At 33.4% G+C, this 12,547-nt stretch overlaps 1 protein-coding gene across 2 annotated transcripts in view; it reads right to left on the minus strand.

Annotated features, from left to right (window-relative positions):
- The window catches only part of SESTD1 (SEC14 and spectrin domain containing 1), a 99,953-nt gene that overhangs the window by 23,143 nt on the left and 64,263 nt on the right, over positions 1–12,547 (minus strand). For both annotated transcript variants that reach the window (XM_090268127.1, XM_090268123.1), the window contains exons 6-9: positions 10,928–11,041; positions 9,721–9,815; positions 5,635–5,690; positions 3,031–3,242 (exon numbers count right to left, since the gene is read on the minus strand). In XM_090268127.1, coding sequence (XP_090124253.1) covers positions 3,031–3,242; positions 5,635–5,690; positions 9,721–9,815; positions 10,928–11,041 — 477 coding nt within the window. The remainder of the gene's footprint in view (positions 1–3,030; positions 3,243–5,634; positions 5,691–9,720; positions 9,816–10,927; positions 11,042–12,547) is intronic.

Below are 12,547 nucleotides of genomic sequence, written 5' to 3' on the forward strand. Positions count from 1 at the left end.
TCATTGCCTTCTTTTCAGGAACACGCTCTTCTACTTTACCATTACATACTGGCATTTCTCAAAGCTCAGTTAACAGGCCCACTTCTCACCTATTCTCAGCTCTTTCCTTGGGCAATTCTCATCCATATCATTCAAATATAGATGACAAATGTCACCAGCCCATACATCTCTGATTTCTGGACTACCTATCTCTACCTTCACTTAGATGTCTCAAAGTCAGCTCAGAATCAACATATCTAAACCCAAATTCATGCTTCTCCACACCCTTTTCCACCCATACTTAAACCCAAACACCATCTAGTGTTCTATAATTGGACAATACCACCATCCATTAAGGCTTGCAAGCCATAAAAATGACTCATCTCTGATATCATCTTTCTCACCCTTACTTTCAGTGCTCTCCTTCTTGGGACTTGACATAGTTGCAATTTTTCAACTGTTTGTGTTATTATGTAATCATGCAACACAAAGGTGGGAACTTTGTCTTTTATTTACCATTATATTCCACCTACCACAATGTCACAGCTAACATATACATTGATAACTGAATGAGTGAGCAAATCATAGATATTAATAGAAAACTCACTATGGGCTAACACTAAACATCTTTAAAAAAGTATCTTCTTTAATCCTTGTGGAAGTCCTATTAAGTAGGTGTTATGATTGCTATTATTGTTATTCTGGTTTTACTAAGGAGGAAGCTACAGCACTGAGAGGCTACAGTTCCTTCCCCAGGTCAAATAAGTTGAAAGTGGTAGAAAAGGGTGAACCCTGATTACCTGGATGACTTGATACCACTATGCTATTCCATCATTATAGTTTTCAAAGATACCCCCTTATCTGCTGTTTTAGTTATTCATGGTCAACGGTGGTCCAATAATTTAAGTGAAAAATTTCAGAGATAAACAATTCGATAAGTTTAAATTGCATGCTGTTGAGTAGTGTGATAAAATCCTGCGCTGTCCCACCCAGGATGTGAATCGTTCCTCTGTCCAACATATCCACACTATATTTACTATCTGCCCATTAGTCACTTAGCCTTCTCAGTTAACAGACTGTCATGTTATTGCAGTGCTGTGTCCAAGTATAGTAATACTTATTTTACTTAATAGTGGACACAAAGTGCAAGAGAAGTCATGCTGGCTATTCAGATAGGCTAAAAAGAAGCCACAAAGTGTTTCCTTTAAGTAAAAACATATGTAAATACATGAAAAAACATAGTATGTATAGGTTTTGGTACTATTCATGATTTCAGGCATTTGGAGGGTCTTGGAACATATCTCTCACAGAAAAGGGGGGGACTACTGGACTCCCCTAAACAACTTGGCTAAGGTTACCTGGATTTAATACAAGCTATTTTTAACTTGTGAATATATTACACATTTGTAAAATTACATATAATTAATGCTCAGAAATTTTTAGTTTGGTTATCATGAGATGAAACCTAAATCCTTTTGCATGGAATTCAAGATCTTCCATGATCTAGCTCCTCCCTTCATTTCAAGCCTTTGTCCTATGACATTCTGATGATCTGGTCAGGGATCAGCAAACTACAGGCCAATTATGGCCTACCATTGTTTTTGTAAATAAAATTTTATTGGAGCAGAGCACCAAACACTCATTTACTTAATGTCTATGCATTATAATGACAGATTAAATAGCCATAAACGCAAGAAAAACTGTATGATACACAAAGCCTAAACATTTACTATTTGGTCTTTTACAGAAAAAGTATGCCAACAACTGAAGTAGACTTGCCAACTAGATCTAGTTCAACTAAAGTAAATATTATAGCTATCATTAATCAAGTGTTGGGTTCTTTCAACACACTTTTCAAAAGTGCTCTTATTGTCTCTGTTTTAGTAATAATAAAAGGGAGGGAGGGAAAGAAGAGGAAGAAAGAAAAGGAAGTTAGATGGAGGTCCAAGTGGCTAAATAATGTAACCATTATCACACAGCAAATATATGGAAGAATTGGGATTCAGAACATGCTCTTTCTCTATGATGCTCTATGACTCAAAGGCCAAAAATTTCCCATGGTGCCTTACTGCTTCCTTTTTCTTCAATAGAGCTTAGGATTTCATGCTGCTATTATTTATTCATGCTGTTCTTTATCCTCCACAAAATGTTAATTTTTTTAAATCCAAAAAATGTACCTGGTGAAATCATACACATTTTTGGAGGACAAACTCAAGTGCTACCTCCTCAACTAAATTTTCTTAGATTACCCGCAATCAGAGGAATAATCCCTCCTATAAATGCCCATAGAACTTCAGTCATGACCTTAACATTCTCTTTCCTTAAATTTAAATATAGCAAAGCCAAGTCTACCTTTATATTCTCTGTAATAACTAGCACCATGTCTTCTATATAATAAGCACTTAATAAGTAATTATATAATGAATAAATAAATCTAATAAAAACATTTCTAATAAGGATTTTTAAGTAAAATATTTTAAGATTTAGCTCTTAATAATTCAGCATGAAAATTCAGAATGTAGTCTAAATAACAAAAATGTCTTTCTTAGCACTAATTTTTAGTATAAAAGAAACTAAAAATTTATAAATATTAAATACATTGAAAGCTTTTATCAGTTTCATATAATAAAATTTAATATTATAATTACTTATCTTACATTTTATCACTTTGCTAGGATAGAAAAACTCAATGCCCAAATTAACAAAAAACTAATAAATCATTAAAAAGAAAATTATCAATAAATAAAATGTTATTTATTGTAAGACTACAGAGACCACAGATGTTTCCAACAACTTTTTTTAAAGTTCATTCTAACAGTGTGAGCTGAATGCTCAATGTCATCACTCTAGAAAAAATATAATTTTAATGCAAATACTATTTGTAAAAGTATATAGAATTAAAAATAGTTTAGAGTCTGGTTTGATATATCTAAGGTTCTTTATATAGTATAAATAAGGCTTAGCATAAAATCAATCACAGAGTAAAAGTTATTTTTTAAAAATCCAACATTTATAATTAAAGACTTAAATATATTCAGATCAGATACCCACCTGCATCACCTTCTGTTGAATCTCCTCTAACTGTGTACGCTTACTACGTTGCCTACAAACTTCCTGGTAACGGGTATATTGTTCTCGCAGTGAATCTAATAATTTCATAACCTGTGGCTGTGCAAGCAGTTCATCATCCATAGGAGACCATGATACCCCTCCATCTGAGCCATTAAATCGACGCTGCTGTAATTCGGATAACAATTCATGCCCTTTACAGATAAAAGATACTTAAAATTAATACCCATAAAGAAATACAATTCTTCTCAGTCTCTCAATTCCAGTCCCTTATTTTTAGAACATATCTACCTGGTACGTCTAACTACCAAGTACTGAAATGTAATTTTAAAATTTATATAGAAACAAATAGGAAACTGCATATATGCATATATAATATGGTATACTTATATGCTATTTCATGTATCATAAATATATATACTAAATATGCCACACTATATCGTAAATATATATGGTGTATATATGTTTTATCTATATCTATCACATTCTTCTTATTGGTGAATTCATTGCTCAGATATTGTGCCAACCAAACCTCTTCCCTGTAGAGCACAATCACACTCTGGAATTTGTCTGATGGTAAAAGTCAATACTAAGCAATATGTTGTACAATTTCAGCATTAATCCATATTTTTAATTATAGTCCTTAAAAAAAAGAAAAAGAGGACAGTGTAGCAAACGTATGATTAAACGTAGAAAATTATTTATCACTGGTACAAAATATTTAAATAATCTCTGTATGACTCTCTACAACATATTACTTTGAATCATGAGAGGCCGAAGAACTGCATCCAATGTTATTCAATTACAGCAAACTAATGTAGAATATCCATTCATTCCTGAGAAATGAGAATTGTAGAATGTGTTATATCTAAAGCTGTAAGTATATTAACAATTTTAGAAGTAAATAAACTAACAAATTGTTTTCCAATTATCATTTATGGGTAAAAAAATTCTTTTGTCTTCACCTTTATTCAGGAAAATATCCTAACTTTAAATGGCTTTTAATACAGGGCAGAGCAAAGGTAGGTTTAGTTGTTCATATAGAAAATAATACAATAAGTAATAATACAAGAATAAACCTTGTGTTTCATGGACTCACAACTGTAAACCTACTTTTGCCACACTCTGTATTTTTACTGACAGTCTACTGTACCTTTTCAGCACTCAAGAGATTACAATTACTTCTTTGTCTCTAAAAGAATTAAGACATATCATAATAAAAAAGCTTAAGACAACTGAACCAATAAAACAAAGATATTCAGATTTATTTCTTTAATCTTCATTACATTTTATAATTAGAACAACTATTTTAAAGACGTATGCAAAGCCTAGTCTATTTATATATGTAAACATATATTTATATACATATATTTCACCCCAAATATCTCTAGTAGTAGTTTCACAGATTCTAGCAGAACACACTGGAATTCTTTTAAATAATAATACCTTAATTTAATTTCTAATGTATTGTCTTCTAATTCTGCTGGTATCAGTCACTATTCTAAATGTTTTACATTTGTTAACTCATTTATCTTTAGCACAACCCAGTGAAGTATAGGTACTGTTATCATCCCAATTTTAAGATGAGAATCAGAAAAATTCAGTGACTTATTATGCAAGTTATACAACTAGTACAATAGCACTGAAGTTGGGACTTGAGTGGTCTGGTTTCAAAGTACAGTCTCTGAAATCACTATGTGGTGCTGCTTCTCTAATGGAAATGGTGTCCACATGGAAGACATTAAGGGTAAGTTGTCAAAACAGAAAAATAAATGTATCCTGATCTTAATTGCTTTTATGAATTTAGATATATACTACACACCATGCAGCACTGAAAACACACCATGTGCAAGACCATTGCAAAGTGCTAAGTATGTTTATAAAGGTGACTGTGAAAGAGCACAGGCGGTGGCTTTGGATTTAGACCTATTTTTAGTGCTTTAACTATAAAGCTTAATAGTTACTTGATTTTGACCAAGTTTTTTAATATCTCTAAGCCTTGGCTTCCTCAAGTACAAAATAGAGAAAATAATCCTAATAATCTCAAAGGTTTGTTAGGAGAATAAAATACAAAAACACAAAAAAACCCAAAAACCCAATTTTGGAATATAATAAGTATTCAATAATCCTCTCAGCAACCCAATAAAATTTTTTTTTTTATCTCCACGTTACACATAAGAAAATAAATCCAAATATTTCAAGGGAGAGCTAATTTAGCAATTTATCATTAATATTTTTAATACTACAGAGTAAATTAACATTTTAGTTAAACCAAAAAGCAGTTTAACTTTTTTTTCTTTGAGTTTCTACCACATAATACAGGGTAATTCATCACTTAACATTGTCAATAGGCTCTTCAACATTAAGCAAAACAATACAACAAAACAAATTTTACCAGAGGCTAATTGATATAAACAAGATTTAAATACTTATAGAATCTCATAATGTAACAAAACAACTTTGAACAAAAGGTTATTCAAGGACTTGCTGTACATGCTCAACCAATGTTTATTTCATGAACCAATCAACGTAGGATTGGTTTATTGGATTATGATTATTATTGATCAGTATGTTTTTTCATCTTACCTGTCTGAAGAACTGTTTCAGGATCAACTGATGGAAGAAAGTTTAAATCCACAGACCTGGCAAGCACCAAGGGTAATTTTTAAAAGCTATTATTTCTCTCCATATAACTTAAGAAAATCTTTTATAAGTACATATTAAAACAAGTACACAGTATGAAAATCTGAGGTATACTGCTCCACTATGCTAATTTCTCTAAAACATTAGGAAGCCCATTACAGATAATTATCTACTTCTACCCAAAGAAATATCTATGCGATAACTCACAAACTATACTACTTGGAAAAATACAGTCTATTATTATTAATTATGATATTTCAAATATATAAAAAATCCATCTTAGTATTTCCACTGGATATCTGCCTCAAAATAAATTTGTAACTATATAATAACCCAGAAATGTTAACATTAAAAATGCACGCAGCCACCTGCCAATCAAAAGTTTACTTATCTACAGCAGCCTTGGAGAGATGCAAATAGTCATAAGTGTGTGTTGTGTGTGTGTCTCCCAAGCCATTGTACTCTGTTCCTTATACTAATTAGGCTTCATGTGAGCTGGACTATGGCCTTTATTAAACAGATTTGGAAAGCAGAGAAGAAGAAAAGATAAGGGTACAGGGCAAATCAAAGCCTCAGACCTTACTGCTGTAACTGAGAAGTTGTGCTCTAAATCTTTCACTTTCGCCTACTGATCTAGGCCTTCAGTTCTTACATAGCCTAAATGCTTCCTGAGGGCTGATATAAAGATGATGAAGAAAATTTGCAAGAAGAGGGACTACCATCTGGGGTTTTAACGATTAAGCAGTAACAACTGAGTTCCTTTAGGAGAGACTGGCAAATATAAGATTTTATTTAATACTCCATATAGTCACATGAACGAGCATATCCCAAAATAATTTCCAAAACACTGAAAAAGAGTTCCTAAGAAAGCAATTAAACAGGTTTCTTTTTTTTAAAGTATATTTTAAGTATATTTTATTGATTATGTTGTTACAGTAGTTCCAATTTGTTTCCCCTTTGCTCCCCTCTTCCCAGTACCCCACTTCCCTCCAGCAATCCCAGCCCCCTTAGTTCACGTCCATGGGTTGTGCATGTAAGTTCTTCTGCTTCACCCTTTCCTATATTATTCTTAACTTGCCCGTCTATTTTTTACCAACCAATTATGCTCCTTAGTCCCTGAACCATTTCCCCATTTCCCCCCCTTCCTCCTCCCAGCTAATAACCCTCCAAATGATCCCCATACCTATGATTCTGTTCCTATTCTGGTTTGCTTAGTTGGATTTTGTTTTTATTTTTTAGATTCAGTTGTTGATAGCTGTGAGTTTGTTGTCATTTTAGTGTTCATAATTTTGATCTTTTTCTTAAGTAAGTCCCTTTGACATTTCATATAATAATGGCTTGGTGATGATAGCTCCTTTAGCTTTACCTTGTCTGAGAAGCACTTCATCTACCCTTCCATAGTAAATGATAGCTTTGCTGGATAGAGGAATCTGGTTGTAGGTTGCTTTTCATCACATTGAATACTGCTTGCCAGCCTCTTCTTGTCTGCAAAGTGTCTTTTGAGAAGTCAACTGATAGTCTTACAGGCAACTGTAGGCAACTCTCTGCCTCTCTCTTGCTGCCCGCAGGACTCTGTCTTTATCTTTCACCTTTGGCATCTCAATCATGATTCGTTCTGGTGTGGTCCCCTCTGGGTCCAGCTCGCCCAGGACCTGCCGTTCTTCCCGGACCTGTATGTCCATCTCCTCCACAAAATTTCGGAAGTTTTCCTCATTTTTTTCAATTCTTGCTTCCTCATTCCGCACTGGTTGACTGTTTTTGTCTTCTTTATGTTCCAAATCATTGACTTGAACTCCAGTTTCCTTCTTTTCATCATTGGTTTCGTGTGGATTTTCCTTCGTTTCACTTAGCATAGCCTTCACTTCTCTTGTGTGTTTGCCATACTCAAACATATCTGTCAAGTCTGTGAGCATCTTTATTACCAGTGTTTCGAATTCTGCCTCTGTTAAATTGTCTATCTCCTCATCTGTTAGGTTGGCTATCTCGTCACTTGATTCTCCCACTGGAACCTTGATCCATTCCCTCTTTTGGACCATACTTCTCTGTCTCCTCATCTTGAAAGGCTTCTGTGTTTTGACTGCCTCTGTGTCTTAGGTAGAGCTGTCGCTCCTGTTGCATTTTAAGAGGCGGAGCCTTAGGCATTCGTCAGTATAGGGTGACCCGTTTCACCACGTTGTGGCGCTGTATGTGGGGGAGGGACCTGAGAAGGAACAATGCCACTTGCCCAACACTCGCCCCTTTTCCAGGCACCTCTCCCACTTTCGAATGGTACTGACACCCCTCTAGCTGTTGCCCTGGCTGTCATTTCCAGAATGGGTGGGTCTGCAGACGTTCTAGGACCATGGGGTCCTTTAAACAAGCGGACTCTGCCGAGACCGGCAGTTTCTTCCTCCACCCCAACCCCCACTGGTCTGCACAGTCAGAAGCAATGAGGCTTGATTTTCCCTGGTGCTGGGATGGTGAGCTTCGAGGTCTGGTGAAGAGCTGGGAATGCTCCCCACGGGTCCCTCCTGACTTTTTAAAATGTGTAACTGTGCTTTCCTCCGGTCTGCCGCTGCCACCGCTGCCGCCACCACCACATTGCGTCCTCTCCGCCCCGGCTCCACCTCTCCTACCTGTCTGAATGAATATTTCTTCTTTATACCTTTGTTTGTTGGACTTCCATGAAGCTCAATTTTCTAGAACTTCTGGTTCTCTCTAGTTTTAAAGTAGTTGCATTCCTTCTTAGTTGTGGAGGATGTCGCAGTGTGTCTGTCTAGGCCTCCATCTTGTCTGGAAGTCCTCTAAAAAGGTTTCTTTACTGCAATGCTTTCTCAGCATTAAACCCTATGACCATAAACTCATTTTCTATAGGCACCCCTTTCCTGAGGAACAGGACTTTAGGAAACATTGAACTTACTCTGCTGGACTATCCAGAAAGCAAGTTCAATTATATTTTATCAAGTAACTTGTGTGAGATTTTCAATTCCTAAGTCACAGCATATAAGCGTGTGTGATCTCAACACACACACGCTCATATATTTAAATATATGTAGAATTTTTACATTTTTATAATGCATCTATAGGATACTAATGTTCCTAAATGTTTAACATAAATGAGATTTACATTCCAAACCATTTGTTTTCACATTTTTACTTTGTTTTAATCAAGATTTCACATTATACAATGACCTTCTTATAACTCTGTTATCTCAGTTGACTGGTATGTGACTATATTTGGATGAATGGAATAACAAGATGAATTTCATCAAAGTTCTATTTTATTTGTAAGGCCAGATTCAAAAAAGATAGACATACTGATAGAATACTGATTCTTTCAAATTCCCTAATAAAAAATTAATGTTCTAGTGACCACTTTGTTATTGAGAGACCAGAAAGGGTTAATTTGCGTCCTAAAGCTTTTTACCTGAGGAGAGGGACTTGGCCTCCCAACAGGAAAATAAAAACCATTAAAGTTATAAACTTCAATGGAAACCTGTTAAAATGATTTACCTAAGTAGTTACATTTAGATAACACAATTAAACAATAACCTCATCTAGTGTCATAAAACACTAAATTCCCCAAGCTGAACCCATAAATATCACATATTTTACAAGAACACGGGAGTTCTACAAGCCAGGCATTTAAGTGTTAAGGTATTTAAATAAGGTTATATTAATTTTATTTCAAGCTGCAACCTTTCCCACATTCTTTACAAGCAAGGCAGAACTCTAAAAAAGTAGAAAATTGTTTCATTTTGAAACCATGTCCTTGCCAATGAATATTTTACACAGTGTCAGAAAAAAACTAGTTATTACTAATCATCAAATAAAGTGTCTTGTAAAACAGCTTTGCTTCAAATCCGTAAATTTACATGTAAAGCAAATTCTCAAAAATTAAAGAATTTAATTCAACTTTTGCATGTCAATTTTTATTGAATGGAGACTTGCTTACCTTAGTTCTTTTAACTTGCATTAACAACAGAGGTATCTTTTATCAGATTAGTCATAACTTTGCAAGGGTATAACTGCATGACTCTAGCCACCTACCTTTCTTTCTCTTGATTTCCTTTATCACTTCCATTGTTAATCAAAGCAAGTTCATCTAATAATGATGTAGATTCCTTTGTAAACTTCTCAAAAACCTACAATATAAAATTTTACTAACTTATTAAGAATAATCTTAAAAGTTAATATGTACAAAGGATTTTCAGTAAAGAGCAATAGAATTAGGCAGGATTCCTTTCTCCTCTCTGGATGTCACTTGATACAATTCAGCCATCAGAGCACAACAGTGTATAGGAGAGACTAAACCACTTTCTAAAACAATAGTTTTAATGGATAAAAAATTTTTAGAATTTAAATACGTTAAGAAATTACTTTTATTCCTCAATCAAGTTTATTTTTACTCCTGTTTCCTCGACAAACATCTGTACCAAAAATAGTTTTAACTACAGTACATAAATGTTAGTTAGAGAAGTTTTAACCCTCTACCTTCTTTATGTTATTTATGTTATTCTACTACCAATCCATACTGATTACATGTAATGGTTAATAATTTATACAAGTATATAGCATAAAAATAAATTAGTTATAATTTTAACATGTTCTTAAATATTTCTAAAGAGAGATTTGGGCAAGTCCAGTTAAAATAAAGTAGACATTTCATTTGTCTGATACATTGTTCAAATATGGTGAAGACAGAATTATTTTCCATTCTGCAATATCCAAAAGTTCATTATTCTTCAATAAAATTAGCATATAATCCAATTTGAGTTAATATGAAATTTGTTTTCATTTAGTCCCCAGCAGTTTGGTTAAATAATGCTGTATTATACAGAATAGCAGATTTCAGAAGTCTGACAAAGAAGAATACATTTTTCAGAAATGTAAACCATAATCTGCCAAACTGTTCTTCAAATTAATGTTTAAATATTTTCTCTGAGAATGGTATATCATCTAGATTACCTTCCAGGAAATTATGCTACTCTCTTATTCTACTTAAAAGATTTGCAACTTTGACTAGTAATACTGCTACTGATGACAACGGTAATAGCCAACACTTGTGAATCTGACTCCAGAGTATTTGCCTTCAAGCATTATAGTATAATGCGATATACACCGTATTTCTTCATTTTTGTGAAAAGGAAAACAATCTATGTTTTAGTTAAATACATTTTAGTTATTTAAAGTGATAGTTACCAAAATATATCTTATTTACATGTAATAACATTTTATCTCAGTGTAATATACCAACCAGCCTCTTGTTTAACCAGTCAATGTGATCATAGGTAAGGCTTCCACCAAAATCTTCTGTTAACTGACATGGTTCTATGTAACGAGTCAGTTTATTGGCAGACACTAAAATAACCTATAAGAGTAAAAAAAGTAAAAGAAAAAGAAGAAAAAGAAACATTTAGTAAGCTACTTTTTATGTCCATGAAAGCAATGAGGAAGTAAATGAGGTTAAATTATGTATATTATTTCCAACATGATCATATATCATTTATTAAATACATTTTAAATCAACTCAATAAAGTGTGGCTATTGCTAATAAATATGCTACCATTAACTATTTATAATAAATACCACATTTTAAAAAACAAGAGACACTAAGTAGCAGGTCGGTTGAAATATTGCCTTTTTTATCAATATTAATAATTTATTGGTAATAAAAATTCCTTTAATACAATGATATATTCAGCAAAGAATTTTTATACGGCTTAAAAATTAGCTAAGTACACTAAAATGATAAACACAAATGAATAATAAATCTGGCAGTTGAAGAAAAGTATGCACGTTATTGTGCTCTTGCATTACACCCTGCAATAAGGAAGAAAAAGTCTATCATTTTATTGTAATTTGTCAAAAGCTCCTAAAAAGTCAAACTTGATGAATATTAAAAAATTATATGAAGTTTCCCTAACATTCATTTGATTATATATTAACAAAACATGTCCTGTAATACTAGAGTAAAACTTGGGATATACTAATAATTTAATTTGAAAATCAGAACTAAAAAGTGGGTAGAAGGTCAGAGAATTTATAAACTTGAAACTTACTTATTAAAATGATAATCTTTTAACTCTAAACTTTAAAGGATTTCAAATACAAATTATAGAATCACCTAAGAGACTACTGTATAGCTAAATAAACTTTCAATGAAGATATACATGAAAATAAAATGTGTGGGGAAAAATATTCAAATGGTAATATTGATGCAAAAATAACACATGAATTTGAATTTACAGAAAAAAAGACGGTAAAAAAAACATGTCAAGCTGGAAAGAGTACCATTCCCACCCAAAACAACAAAGGCCAGATAATCTATAAGATTATAATAACGTTTTTGGAACTCTTCACAGGGTAGAAGTCACAGAGAAACCAAATAGTCTGGAAAAACAAAAAGAAAAAGAGAGGCACCAGCCACCATAGATCCCTGATGTTAGGTGACAAAATGGAATTCTTGGGAAAGAAGATGTGAGAGGGAACAAGTTACCCTTCTGGTCTTCAATTTGAATTGGAAGTATCAGTTTAAATTCATGACAAATTCCATCTTAAATAAAAACACACACTATATACATAGATTTCCTAGTTCTCTCCACTGACAAGTTTAGAAATAATGACCAATTCTATAAACATACACAATACTAGCATCCAGACTGTTGTCTCCAAATACCATTTCCCATTTAAAGAAATCAGGGCTCCCTGGAGAATCCAAGGTCTGGGATTGGAAATAACACATGATAAGCTTGGAACATTTCATCCAGATATCAAGAAAGGTTACCAAAGACTACTAGGGCTGTGCTGAAAGGTCCTGAAAAGGTTTCCACGGGCCAAAGATGTAATAATTTGCATATCATAAAAATAATGTCAT

Source organism: Furipterus horrens, unplaced genomic scaffold (assembly GCF_987537825.1).
Source record: "Furipterus horrens unplaced genomic scaffold, mFurHor1.1.pri manual_scaffold_1, whole genome shotgun sequence".
NCBI lineage: Eukaryota > Metazoa > Chordata > Mammalia > Chiroptera > Furipteridae > Furipterus > Furipterus horrens.